This window comes from Eriocheir sinensis, chromosome 55, assembly GCF_024679095.1.
Source record: "Eriocheir sinensis breed Jianghai 21 chromosome 55, ASM2467909v1, whole genome shotgun sequence".
NCBI lineage: Eukaryota > Metazoa > Arthropoda > Malacostraca > Decapoda > Varunidae > Eriocheir > Eriocheir sinensis.
In genome coordinates this window covers 3,072,165-3,086,447 of record NC_066563.1, presented here as the reverse complement: position 1 = coordinate 3,086,447, position 14,283 = coordinate 3,072,165, and the positions used below count along the sequence as shown (strand labels likewise).

General features: G+C 43.1%; 1 protein-coding gene across 2 annotated transcripts in view; it reads left to right on the top strand.

Annotated features, from left to right (window-relative positions):
* Nucleotides 1-13,981, top strand: part of LOC126983896 (uncharacterized) — a 41,042-nt gene extending 27,061 nt beyond the window's left edge. For both annotated transcript variants that reach the window (XM_050837076.1, XM_050837077.1), the window contains exons 5-8: nucleotides 9,842-9,980; nucleotides 10,958-11,149; nucleotides 12,930-13,128; nucleotides 13,758-13,981. In XM_050837076.1, coding sequence (XP_050693033.1) covers nucleotides 9,842-9,980; nucleotides 10,958-11,149; nucleotides 12,930-13,128; nucleotides 13,758-13,966 — 739 coding nt within the window. In that variant the 3' untranslated portion in view covers nucleotides 13,967-13,981. The remainder of the gene's footprint in view (nucleotides 1-9,841; nucleotides 9,981-10,957; nucleotides 11,150-12,929; nucleotides 13,129-13,757) is intronic.
* The last annotated feature ends 302 nt before the right edge of the window (nucleotides 13,982-14,283 follow it).

Genomic DNA, 14,283 nt, shown 5'->3' with positions numbered 1-14,283 from the left:
TTTGTGTCGTGTCATCGCTCAGGGTCGTGTATTGCAGGTGTCGAGACAAGGGAGTGACGAGGACTCAGGACTTTGAACAGCAAGGACGTAGCTGGTGCGAAGAACTATTGTTTTCTTGATAAATGAGTGTATCGCCAAACATGCAAGCCAAATGCAGAAAAAGAAAAGGCAACTGTAAACGAATACTCAAGGTTTGGAGGCAACGGGGAAGCTGAACAAAGCAGAACAAAGGTTACGTTTCAAAGCAAAACGGGAGGAACAGGGAAGAGCTTAATGAGTGCTTCAGGCAGGCACTTGGCAAGCCAGCGGGCAGGTGATGGAGCGGCCACGTGCAGGTGGAGGCGGCGGAGCGCGTCATGCACAAGAGTTTTCCAGAACGCACCTGAGGCCTTACTCAGTCTTACGTCATTTTGAATCCACATTGCGTGTTCAGCGAGTTTGCTGCCACTGACCGTTCGTTCTGAAATAAAACACTTCTGACTTCTCGTGAGGTGTGTTGTGACGGCCTGGAATGTTATCTGACATTGATGGCCACTGACGAGGGGGTAGTCAGTGCGATGCAGCCGTACGGGTGAATTATTGATTAGCTGCGAGTCAGGATTCGATAAGGTTTTCTTAGAATGTGTTAAGTATTGTAAAAATAGTATTTTCAATCAATTATGCTTATTAAAGAAAATAATGTCGCCATAAGAGGGTGGGAAGTGTTGAGGTCCGAGGCGTTGGTGCGCTGATTTAAAAGAAGAAGAAAAAAAAAAAGCGGCACGAGGTGGTGGTGCAGTGAAAAACAAAGCTGTTGTTTATCAGTGTTGTGTTAGCCGGTGGTGCAGCAACACGCAGGTGTGAACCGCTGAGGTGCGAGGCGGTGCATGGGCCGAGGAGGTGGTGGAGGCGGCGTGACGTTTTGTTGCATTTTTCCCCTCCTATTTCTACTGCGAGCTTCCACGTGTCTCATTAAACTCTGGTCATCCTTTCTTTCCTTCTGTTATGCACGCTTCTCGTACATCTCGAAGGCGTCTTAAAGAAAAGTGCGGCTTATTGTGAAGCAACTAAAGTAATTGTGACAGCCACGTAATCAAACATCCACGGAGCGACTGCTGGCCTCTTGCAAGTTTACGGTGATGGAGGTTGACTGATTGTTTGAAGACTGTTCTGCATCACGCTTTGCTTCCTATTTTAATCTCTTAATACCGTTTGGTCACGAGAGGTCCAATTATACCATTACTTGATCACCTTCCTATGGCCGCGTCGCATACAGAGGTCAAGGACGCTAAAAAAGAAAACAGCAGAGGTGGCTTGGACTAATGTATGGTGACTTTTACTATCACATCAACTTAATATCTTGGTGTAAGGAATGAAATTGGCGTACGGTGCCTTTCCTGCTGACCTCCTCTTCCCCTGCCATCACGGCCGGTAGTGCCCCAGACATTTAGCTGCATTATAACACCCCCTTCCATTCTTGCGTCATTGCCACCGACATGGGTAATAAACGTTTAGCAGTATTATAAGTTTCCTCCCCACCTCCACGAGGATTACACGGCACCATCAGCATTAATCCTTAACATTAATGTCTACGAGTCTCAAGCTTTATCGTCTTCACATGGCTGGTCCTTGCGCCACGCTTGTTGTTCTGGTGCCAACGAGAGCGGAAGGGAGAGGAATGTGTTGACTGGAGACTAACGGCGCATAACAACACATTGTTTCCCTTTTGTCATAGTTGTTAGTTAGTTATGTGGTTGGCTAAAAAGCTGTTGAATTATCTTTGCGTGTTAGTGGCAGGTAAAAGGAATCAATTCTTCCAAGGAATAGCCTTTGTAGGGTCATTTTTGTGACTTTGTATAACTCACGGGAAGGTTTAACTTTGCACAGCAATTGAAAGTAAAAGATGATCACCTTATAAAGAATTAAGTCCCCAGCTCCCTATCGTAACTTAGGGGGTAATATTTAACCCCACGAAGATACTAATATTGCACCACAAAAATGGTAAACTAACTCCATTGAAAAATTGTGAATTTTCCATTTATATTGAGGCGGAAGGGATAGAGATCGTGAATCGGGACTTCGTCGAATAAGATGCTATCCTAATATCTAAATTTATCGATAAATATTTTTTTCAAAGGAACAAACTTAAAATGCGTGAAGCAATGTGGCTGCGGTGGAAAGTTTGGGCGGCCAGATGTGTCGCGTGCGTGGCTGGGCGGCGTCAAGACCCGATCACGCCACCAGCCGCTCCGAAGGTGCCGGGGATGGCGTTGATGATGGCGCTTCCTGGCCGGGCGGGAGATAAACTCTGGAGGTTATGAGTCTCAGGGGTGTGGGGGGTGGGGGGGGGGATATGTTTACCAGAAAAGAAATGAAAGCAGAAAACAAAATGGTGCCGAGCAATCACCAAAACTAACGGTTCAGAGTTAACCCTACGCATAGTTGAGTCTGGAATGTGTGTATGTGGAGAGTTTTTTGAGGAAGGACAAAGAAACAAAAGGTGTAGAGTTTAAGTGGGACAAGCTAAGGAGATTGTGAGCCTTAACTGTGTGTGTGTGTGTGTGTGTGTGTGTGTGTGCTTGCGCCCACAAGCCAGAACTAATCGGTACACAACAGTTGACATTCAAGTGTTCTTATCTCGCGATTCGGTCCAAAGTAGAGCATGCGATGTAGGTCAAGGCGATAATCGATATTAGGGCGTACTGCCAGTTAAAGGGAAAAGTTCATAATTGGCAGGTATACGCCTCAGCAAACACGGTGGCGGAGTATTATCACTATCGTCACTTTCTTCACATTCTTCACTTCTTCTTTTTCTTCTTCATACAATCGTACATGGTAAAAAACGTATGAATCCTCTAAATCTTGTCTGTGTGCGATTGAGAAAAGCAAATACACATCGATTCGTGGTTTCAGTAAGACATCAGATTCTTCCCTCGGTGAAAGTCTATCCATCATTATTTATTGCAGCGATCTCTTACTGGGAAGTGAAAACTACAAGACTCGAGTACGTTTTCAGCAACAGAAATGATAGTAGACAACAAACCGATCTCTCTTGGTGCTGCTCGATCGCCAAAACTGCTGAGTTAGTGCGCCCTCAAGATCGTAGCTTTCCTATTGTAGCAGCAGCCGGGAAGTCACCTGATTGCGAAAGGCTTCCAGTCACTGCCGCCACGACCGCTACCGCCACCCCAACCACACCCGCTCGCCTCAGTAACCTGGCACGTTTCTCGCCTTGTGGAGTGATCGACATAGGATGCGTAGTTTGGTGACCTGCTATCTTGTCGTTTATCAGCAGTGTTAATAATCGCCTCCTTACCGTCTGCCGATTTTTTTATTTTTTATGCACAGGCCCTGAACATTGCCTGTGAAAAGGCATAGTTTGGTGACTTGTTACTTCGTTACATACCGTTGCTAATGCTGACAGTGAGTGTCTCTGCTTGGCTTCCATTACTCGTTAAGTTTCAATGGTTACCTGTTGGGTGCCTGAACCTTGCCGGTATGTCACGTGATGAGTGCGATGGAGAAGCTTGTTCAGTGTTCGGTGCTTTCCCAGGTTAACATGAACTGTAGTCACACTGCTCGTTATTTCTGGTGAATAACGTGACAAGATGTGGCGTGACCACTGCTGCTGGTGGGCAGTGCTAGCCCGCGGCGAGCACCTCATCCCGCAGCTCCTGGAGAAGGTGCTGCAGCTCGTCATTCACTACATGATCCTCGCCTGTCTGTGAGTACCGCGCGCCTGCCGCCTCGACCCTTGTGGCAGACTCTTTCCGTGTGTTGTGTCATACGTGGCTAACCAGAATTTTTTTCAGTAGTTTCTTGTACTTTTCATTCGGTGCAATTTTTCTCTTTGTTTTCTAAATCATTTTAATGTACGTGGATAACCATTTCTTTCAGTAATTTCTTTGTACTTTCAAAAATCATTCGTCTTTTACTTTTTACGTAAATAGTACACTATCGCTAGAGGTAGACCAGATCATATCATTCCGTATAGTTTACGCACAAAAAAATCGATAGCCAGGAAAAATGTCGAATAAGCCGTGACGTCAGAAGCGAAACGCGGCGTCACAGGCGATGGTCTGGAACCCGCCGCGGCCCCGCCCGACCTTGCCTTATGAAACTGCTCCACCTCGATGACATGGCAGGCGATCCCTTCCACCAACATCCGCCGTTAACGTGGAAGTGTTTCTTGTGGTAAAGCCTCCAGTAACGTATCAGCTCTAGGAAACGATGCCGGCTAGGGGAGTGACCATCACCCCCTAGCCAAGGCTCTCACGCTCCGCTCATAAAGACTGGATTGCATTTCTTCACGTCTTTGGTATAGGAAGAGAAGTGTGTGTACTGAAACAATAGGCTGCAAAGAATATGAAAAGAACAAGGAATGGTAAGAGTGACTTGAGGGGCTGTAAGTCGAAACTCCATCAAATATTAATGGCATTTTCATGAACTCTTAATGGAGCGCTAATGCATTACACATCATTTCCTTTGTCATGGATTGAGAATAAGGCTGGATGAGTCAGGTTTTTTTTTTTTTTTTTTTGTTGTGTGTGTGTGTGTGTGTGTGTGTGTGTGTGTGTGTGTGTGTGTGTGTGTGTGTGTCGTAGTTTTACCGTTCGGAGAGATCAATCACAATATATTTCTCCCCAAGTTCAGTCCAGTTATTTGTTTCCCGGTCCACATTCCTCCGAGTTTGCATTCTTTTCAGACGGAACCTTTGCTCGGTATATTTTCCGCTGCCATTGTTCCCGTTTCCTCGAGGCGCTCCGGCCAGTGACGCAAGAGAGACTTTCTGTTTGTCCAGCGAGCGGAGAGAGAGTGAGAGAGAGAGAGAAGGGGGTTTGGGGGGGCTGATGGGGCGGAGGCTGAGAGATTGAATGGTGGTGGTGGTGGTGGTGGTTGTGGTTATACTGGTAGTAATGGTGAGGGAGATAGTTGGAATTCATCAGCGTTAGGGAACTTCAACCACATTATATTGTCGCTGATCCGTCGTGGAGTATCAGGCTGTCGTGTGTGGAGGCCCAGTAGGTCATGTTTGCGGCGGTGTTTGCTTCCCCGGAATGTGGAATGTTGTGCTAGTACATAAAAGAGTGTGGGAAGACTGTCTGCCCTCGGGATTGAGTACAAGGATGCTGGGTCTCCATTGATGTCTCTGTGCTTGATTTTGATTTATTAGCAACTCTATTCATTTACTTATACATCTTTATGCATTTTGCTGTGAAGGAGAGACAAGGGCTTGACAAAAAAATATCAAAAGTAATCTCATCGGCCTACCATACGAAGTTACTGAGCTATGTTAAGATTATTTGATATATTTATAGAGGAGGATATGATCAGTAACAAATATTAGGCTAGTCGAGTTGTTTTCGTTCTATATAAAGGAACAGGAATCAGTGACTTTCTACAGTAGTAAAAGTAGGCCGGTAGTATGAGGAGGAAGAAGGGAAGGAAGGCTGTTGAAGCTCCCTCGACTTATGAGCTTCAGATATATTACGCCTTAATTACTTATATTATTTCCTTCACTTCCTCCTTTCTTTATCCTTCCTCTCCCGTTTCTATTTCTCCCTTTTCCTTCTTTATCTCTCCCCCTTCTCCCTCCCGCCCGCAGCCTTGTTAGTTATTTGGAAAGGCCTTTTTTTTTGTTTGAAGTGAAGAGAACCGGGAACAAAGAGGAAGATATCTGGTGTATTTTTATCCCTGCGGCGTGTCTTGGCGGCCTTGGTTGTGGCTTGTTTTGTCTTCGCCTGCAGCCATTCTTCCTCCCACGATCCTCAGTCACTCCTCTCGTTGCAGGCTTAAGCTATAATCCACCTCTCGTGTCGCCACCTTGAGTCATCCTTTCCGCCATTGCCTCAGCCATTCCTCCCCTTCCAGCCCGCACGCACCCCTCATGTCGCAGCCTTACACTATGATCCATCTGTCGTGTTGAAACCTTTGCCATCAATCCTGCCATAGCTCTGTCGTTCATCTTGCTAGACTTCCCTCACTTTTCATCCCCGAGGCAACCCCATAGCCCCTGTATTTTGTTGTATTTTAAAGGTCTTACAAGTTAGTACTGGAATCACAATAATGGAAATTGTGAAAAGAGTATTAGTGAAAATGAATGCCAGGGAAAACGGATGCTGGCGGCGCTTGGGCTGGGCTGCGAGAGTGACAGGTGAGCCGAGTTGCGGGAGGTGGTTAGTGCCGTAGCTGTGGGCGGATCTGGCGGAGCTGTGACAGTGATTGTGGTGGAGGGAAAACGCTGCGGCTGAACGATTGTAAGGGAAAGTAGAAGATAGTGTCTAGATTCACGGGTCTGTGTGCGGGACTTGAGTCTAAGAGTGACATGTTCGATGACTCTTAGAAGGTCGTATGGCTGAGTAGGTAGTGTGTCTGGACTACTTCATTTTGGGTGTGATTAAGGTCATCTGTTTCCACGGTGCTAGAATATCGTTAGGTATAAAGTAGGTAGTGTTTGGATTCCCATGTTTCCTAATGTTTGATTCATCCGTTACACGTTGGAGTGATGTTGAATAGCCTTATTGATAATGTTAATAATGTTTGAATTCATACGACTTTAAATGGGACTGTGAGTTTGAGTGACGTTTACTTTATATTGTCGTGATGCTGGGAGCCCGTGTGGTTTTGCGCGTTTTATTACTGGCTAACAAAGTAAATTATCCTTATTAAAACAAGGAAGAGAAAACGCTTGAATGTAAGTAAGGCTTTTATTCTGTTGTGCAAGGTGACAAAAAGTGGATAATGTTTGAGGGTTTGCGCTGTTGGTTCGTGTCTACAACAAACAAGCTTGAATGCATCACAAGCTCTTATTTATATTGTGAGGTAAATAAGACCAAGCCAATTAAACTGTACAATTGTGTCTGTCAAAGAAGAGAAAATCCTAAATACACAAAACGCTTTCTTCTTGTCCGTTGTTGATGAAATATAATAGAACCAAAGAAACTGCACAAATAGATTCATATAAAGAAGAAAACGTTATGAATACACCGCGGTTTTTATATCTCTTGTGGAGGTTATAAAACACAGAGGCAAAGAAGCTTGATCGCGGTGAGGTAACCTGAGGCGCAGCGGAGACTTTATCATACGCAAGAGCCACGCAGGGAGGCCGCGAGAGTGGGAAAGATGATACATTGCGGGAGGACAGGCAGAGGACCGCTAGGAAGAAGGGAGGAGGGTCGTCGTTAGCTTCCTCTTCCTGTTCTTCCTTCTGTTTTTATCCTTTCCTTCTTTCTCCCTCTCCATTTTCCTCCTTTCTTCTGCCATTGTCATCTTCCACCCCTCCTCTTTCAGTGTGGGAGGACAGACAGAGGATTGCGAGGAAGGAAGGTCGTCGTTAGCGTCTTCCTCCTATTCTTCCTTCTTTTCTTATTTTGTCTTCTTGCATTTCCTTCCTTTCCTTCTTTCTCCTTTTCCCTTTTCATCCTTTCTTCTTCCTTTGTCATTTTCCACCCCTCCTTCTCTTACGAATTCTTCTTTCTCAATGTCTTGTTTTCCCCAATTCCTCTTCTTGCGAACCGCTTCTTCAATTTATCTTTCGTGTTCTCTCTCTCTCTCTCTCTCTCTCTCTCTCTCTCTCTCTCTCTCTCTCTCTCTCTCTCTCTCTCTCTCTCTCTCTCTCTCTCTCTCTCTCCCCACACACACACACACACACACACACACACAAACACGCACATTCACCCTCTTTCTCCTTTTTCATCGCTCCTACTTCTCCTTCCCTCTTCTTTTCCTTCTCTTTTTCCCTCTACTCCTCTTCTGCTTCTTTCTATTCTTCGCGGGAGGACAGACAGAGGGCGGCGAGGAAGAAGGAAGGTTGTCTTCTGCTTCTTCCTTCTACTCAATATTCTTTCTTTTTAATTTTATCCGCCTATTACTTATCCTACTTTCTCTTGCTTTGTCTCCATCGTCTATCCTTCCTTCTCATACGATTTATTTTTTATTTATTTTTTTCTACTTTCCCTCCCTCCATTTACCTTCATGTTCTCCCTGCTCTCCTCCTTTTCCAACCTTCCACCCTCTCCTCCATTCGACTCTTCTGCCTACTTCCTCTTCTCTCTTCTTCAGCCTTCCTCCTCCTCTCCATCTGCCGCCGCCGCCACCACCGCCGCCGCCGCTACAACACAACCACCAACCACTTCCGCCTTCAGACATCCCTTTACAATTTGTCTTCCTTCTTCCAGAGAAAAATGGAATAATGTGATTCGTGGAGGGTTGTTTTTTCCTGTATTCTTTTGATATTAAACATGCCAGAAAATCACACAAGTTAGATCAATGCCATTACTATTTTTCTATGCAAGATTTACCGGAGTTGTAACCTTGTATGCGTCACTGTGCGGACCGTCATTTATCTTACATCTGGCAGCCTGTTTATTTATCTTTGTCTCGGGCTAATACTCGACACGATTGCAAATTCAAATCAAAAGTACAAACATGGCATTTAAAGTAATTGCCTGAAACGGAATCACAAAGAAAAAATATGATTTGTTGAAGAGTAATATATAGTTAAAACTTAAAAGTCGAAATAGAACACAAATCTGCGGCAACCACATGATGAGTGTTAGTTCACATACTGCAAGACAGGAAACGCCAGTGTCTCAGGGCCCAGCGGAAACTGCATTTGAATTTACTATGGTCTTATGTAAGGTTCAGTAAGCGGAAAATAGATCGTTGCTGTGTCTGGGGTGTATTCAAAAGCCCCAGACGAGTAAAATCGCAATTGAATTATATGTGTTGCTGCGAGAAATTGCGCAAACTTCAAATATATTTCATCCATCCACACTGTTCCTTCTCACCACGCAGTGAATATAATCCTGGTGCATCCCATTTTGATCGCTGTAAATGTAAGGGGTAAAGAAACTCTCCATGACTGTGATTCCCAGGGGCCCACTAATAGCAGGCCGCAGCCACAGCGTTCAGGACACAGGCGGGAGGCTGCAAGGGGAGTAATGAGGGCAGTGAACTGGGTCCTGCAGGCTGACAAACAGGGCTTGCTGGGCTCCTCTTTCGTAAAAAGAAGAGCCATGCATCGCTTTTATAGCTATTTTTTTTGTATGGAAATACGAGATTGTTTCGACGTTCTAACGAATGAAAGTTATATTAATAGACCTTAGTTTGGTGGAATATAAGAATTCCTTTGTTATGGATGAGGTTACATTACGTAAAGGGAGAGGCAGTGTTGGATTAGGCATAAAGTAATCCTTCCTTGTTTTAAAAGTTACACAAGTGGAGAGATGAGATTCAATTGAATTACAGTAATATAATGAACTCAAATTGATACTGTATAAAGTCGACAAGCAGTCACACAAGTGGACATTTTATACATTGTGTGTTATCTCAAACACAAGGTAGGCTCTTTACTACAACAACTGGAGCAGGAGAAAGTGTATGATTCTGGAATGTCATCATGTAACAGTAGAACCCCCCCCCCCCCACACACACACACTGCCGCTAAAACAAGAAACCATGATCAGTAGCAGCATCAACAACTGCAGTTTCAATGGCACACGAATAACCGTGATCACTACCAGCATTAGGCTACTACTACTTCTACTACTGCTGCAACTACTACTACTACTACTACTACTACTATTATTACTACTACTATTACTACTACTACTCCTACTACTACTACTCCTACTCATACTACTACTACTACTACTAATAATAATAATAATAATAATGTAACTGTTGCTACTTTTCTCCACCACCATCACCTCCACCACTAATACTATGATTACTACTGTATTTACCATTAATATGACTGACAACACTGTAATGACAACTGTTAAAGGTCATTAATCACAGCCACCACACTACAGACTTGGCGGTAATCACACAGAGTACTCACCATGCCTCCTCCCAACAGACGGTGTAATGACCGCGAGGAAGCCCGCAGATCTTGGGGCCCCGCAGACAAGGAAGAGGGGAGCAGGGACTTCTGGGCCTCCATCCAGGAGCCGTACAACTATATAATGGGGAGCAACCTCATCCCTGACTCCTACCAGGTAAAAAACTATTAAATTGCAGTGCATTGTGTTAGATAACTTGCTTGGTTGAAAGTAGTGAAAACTGATTTCTTGCAATAATAATTACCAACTTCTAAATGGTGTGTGTCATTAGTTTTCAAGAAGAATTTTACATAAAAAACTATTAACTTGTATGTGCTAAGATATATACTGTAGTTTGTTGGTTGCCTGATAATCTATGAGTTTCTTTTTTTTATATAATTTTATGCACTCCAGATCTCAGATGATTTATTTTCCATTAAAATATCCTCCCTTCAAATTCAGACCTCTTCTTTGGGGACTATAATTTCCTTTTTGAATGAATCTTGACTATTGGACTTTATGACTATAAACTTATAGTGGAATTTAGATTAATTGGCTTTGACCGCAACTTATATAATCTGGAAAAAATAGATTATTTATTTGATTGAGAGGTATTACTTAAAAAAGCCAAATATGCTACAAGAAATTGAGCCACTCATTAAATTAATCTGAAATATTTTGAAGTTTATTACATTCAACGCACCACCACCAGAGGTATCACCCTTTATGAATCTTGTGGTCTCCAAAGGATTTTGCTTGACTAGTTTTTGTGATGGTTTGAGTGCCTTCTTATTTCCTTGTAGTATGCCTATTCTTGTGTATTTCTCAGGATTATATAATTAGCTTTCTTCCATAGTTTTGAAATTAGAATAAGAACAAAACTTTGAAGCTGCATACATTAGAGCCCAAACTGAAAATTTGGTAGTGATTTCCTTCTGCTTCTTTGTACTGTGTTTCCTCCCTCCTACAACTGAAATGCTTTCCGTAAGGTAGTGTCAAAATCCCTCTTTCCCAGAGTTTGAAGTTTTTTAATGGCAGCTCCTCTTCTTTGTATGAACATCTGGTTTCAGTTATATACATCTTTATATAATTTTGTATGTCATTAAGTCTTTCTCCTTGTGCAACAGAGAAAATAATAAATGCAAATCTTCCAGGTTGGAGAGACCTCAGAAGCCCCCTCGTCAGGAGAGTTTGAGCTGTGTTGGGACAGTGGAGACGTGTCACCGCCCTACGTTTGGAGTTTTTCCGAGTTTCTTGATCAGTACAATGAATTGTATGAGTGGCTTATTCAAGTTCAGTTGAAGCTTTACTCCCATTCCAACCCACCTGATAAAGCAGCAAGAATGGTATGAATTTTGTGTATTAAGATCCATCTTTTCATACTTTTTGTCTTAGGATTGAAATTGACAAACTAATGTTTGGTATTGTCATGTAAGATTCATAGCTATTTTATTCTATATTTCACCTCTTATTGTTGTAGGAAATAGTAAGTGCTATAGAATAGGTAATGGTTATTATGGTGAAGTTGGTGACCCATGCTATAGCTGCTCATGGCTGTGGTGCTCATTTCCATCACAGTATCCCTTTAAACTTGTGGTGGGTAAGAAGTTAAGAACCCCTTTTCCCAGGGACACAGGACCAGTGTAACATCTGGGTTGTCCATGTTTACCTTCCTCAGGTACCCATTTCTCACCCAGTCCAAAAGGGGGGATGAACAGCTGGATAAGCTGTATCATGACTGCATGGGCCAGGAATCATACCTGGGGTTGCGGATTCGTAGCTAGTCACACTATCCACTGCACCATGGAGGCAGTTGTTATGGCTAAGCATAAATCATTAAAAGAGTTCACAGTAATGTTTTTAATGGCTTTCCACAGATTTTCTCTTATGTTGCTATCAAGAGATGTTTACTTATCAATTTCCTTGGAATCATCTGAAATGGTAGAATTTTTTTTCTTTTCTCCACTCCCACACGACCACCGCATGTAACGAAACACACGAGAAATTAATCCAGACAAGGAAAGGTTTTGCCGGTGCCGGGAATCAAACCCACGACCAGCGTAACGGGAGAGCCACTCCTTTACCAGTCGGCCAAAGAGGTGCCCCCCTGGCTAAGTGAGTTATGGGAGGCCCGCCCATCAGGCAAGTCAGCATTACACATCCACTACTGTACCCATATTGTGTTTGTTGTGTAATTCACACTTCCAACATCTCCTTGCCCCAAATATATCCTCTGAGGCTGGAAAGTTATGTATTTTTAATTGAAAAGCATGCAAATGCTGTTAAATTATTGTTTTGCTTGTGCATATATACTCATAAGTTGTCTGCAGCTGAAATATTTCATTGTTGAGCAGTATTGTGATTGTTTTAGTACTGTATATGAAATAGGTTTGTGTGACAACAAATCTTATTAGTATTTTGGATTACAGATTTTCCTAAAAGTATTAATATCTACAAATGAATGGTGTAGTGATTACTATGCCTAACTACAAATTCACAGTCTGACTTGATCTTGACCTGGGCAGTTGAAGTGCAGCTGACTTACCTGATTGGCGAGCCTCCCATAACGCACTCTGTGAGTGGAGTACCTCTTTGGCCGACTGGTTAAGGAGTGGCTTTCCCATCTCGCTGGTCACCGGTTTGATCCCTGGCACCGACAAAACCTTTCCTTGTCTGGATTAATTTCTCATGTGTTTCGTTACGCGTTGTAGTCATGTGGGAGTGTAGCAAGGTGAAAATTCAGGGCATTACAGAGTCTGAGTGCATCCCATGCAACTGTTCATCCTCCCTTACAAGGTCACACTGGTCCTGTGTCCCACGGTGCTGAGTTTTTACCAACCAAAGGCTCAAGGCCTGAGGTGATGGAGATGAGCACCGGTGCAACAAGCAGTTATAGCTCATGGTTTCAACATTACCTTTGGTAGTGTGGAGAGCTATTTAAGAATTTGAGAAGTTTGGGAAGTAAGACGGAAAATAGATGTTCTGTCAAGTGTCCTAGCACAATATAATTATTCTTTTTGATCATTGTACATCACCAAATGCAGTTCTGATATTCTGATTGAGCTCTTGCAGGAGGAATTGCCTCTGCAAAAGAAACCGTGTTGTGAGTCACATTTGTTTGCCCAGGCCCAGCAGGAGGAGCTGCGTCGCCGCACTTACCGCCGCAAACTGTTTGTGGAGCAGGGAGAGCGTGTGGCCCAGAGGTACCCAGGCTCCTCGGAGGAGATCAGCTGGCGTGTCAACTACCTGAACAACAAGTGGGACCAGCTGGAGAGTAACCTGACTCCTGCCAAGGGCCGAAACCAAGAGGTGGAAGTAGAATTAGGTAATTATTGTACCATTGTTTTTGTTATGTTTTTGGAAGTAGGTTTATGATATTAAGACAGAGTAACCCAAACAGGCATCACAATTGTGTACTTAGTGAAGTCATATATACTTTTGTTGAAGCATGAGACTAAATATGCTCTTCTTCTGTTGATATTCACTAGTACTTCCTCTCTAAAATTTATTTGAAGGTAACCTACACCTAATTTTTACCTAATAAAGTAGAATCTTGCATAGTTTACATTTACTGTTTGTTTAGCATATCCATTACCTAACTTAACTATGCCTGAACAGTCATTACAGAGTTTTAGATAAATTTACCCAGTCCTTTCTGTGAAGGAACTTTTTGTAGCAAAATAGTATTTAGTTGAAATGATTAAACAGACATAGCTGGCAGCAGAACTTTTTTCAATAATAGTTTAATATTTTGATGAGGCAAACCTGTATGTGTTCAAGTTTTGTAAAATAAATACAAATATTGCAGCCTTGGATGGATGAGCAGCAGTGCACATGGGGTCTTAGTGTTGCAAAGTCTATTTGTTCTAGTAATGGGAGGCAGCAAGCTGGCAGGCATCTTTTTTTTCATTATGAGCAAAATCCAAATATTACATAAAACATTTTTCTCCCCAGATCTTGCTCACGAGGAGGGCATCTTGCGCCGCTGGCTGGGTGACATGGAGGACCAAATTCAGCCCCTGACCTGCCGCCTTCCCCGGGGCTCCTCGCTGCTCACCCTTCAGGACCGCTACAAGGACAATCAGGTAGGTGTCTGCACTAAGTCTTTGTATGTAAGGTCACTGGGAAGGGTCGGACCTTCAAATGACAGTTCGTATTGTTGAATCTTGAAGGAAGTGTCTTTTCTCTCGTTCTCTATGTTATTCAGTAATATGTATGCTTTTTCTTTCTGCCTATATTTCCCCATACAATGAGTAGAAGAAGCAGGGTCTTGGGTGAAAGAAATATTTCATTGTATATTAGAGCCATATTACGATACTCTTGCTGTATATCTTCAACTATATGTTGATGTGATTAAGAAAAGAGATAACTTTTGCCAAGTTTTATACCAGAATCATTTAATACTTTATTAATTCTAGCAGAATTGCTATTACTTGAAGTGAAGCAAGAAATATACCCTCACATAATTATCCTTCAAATG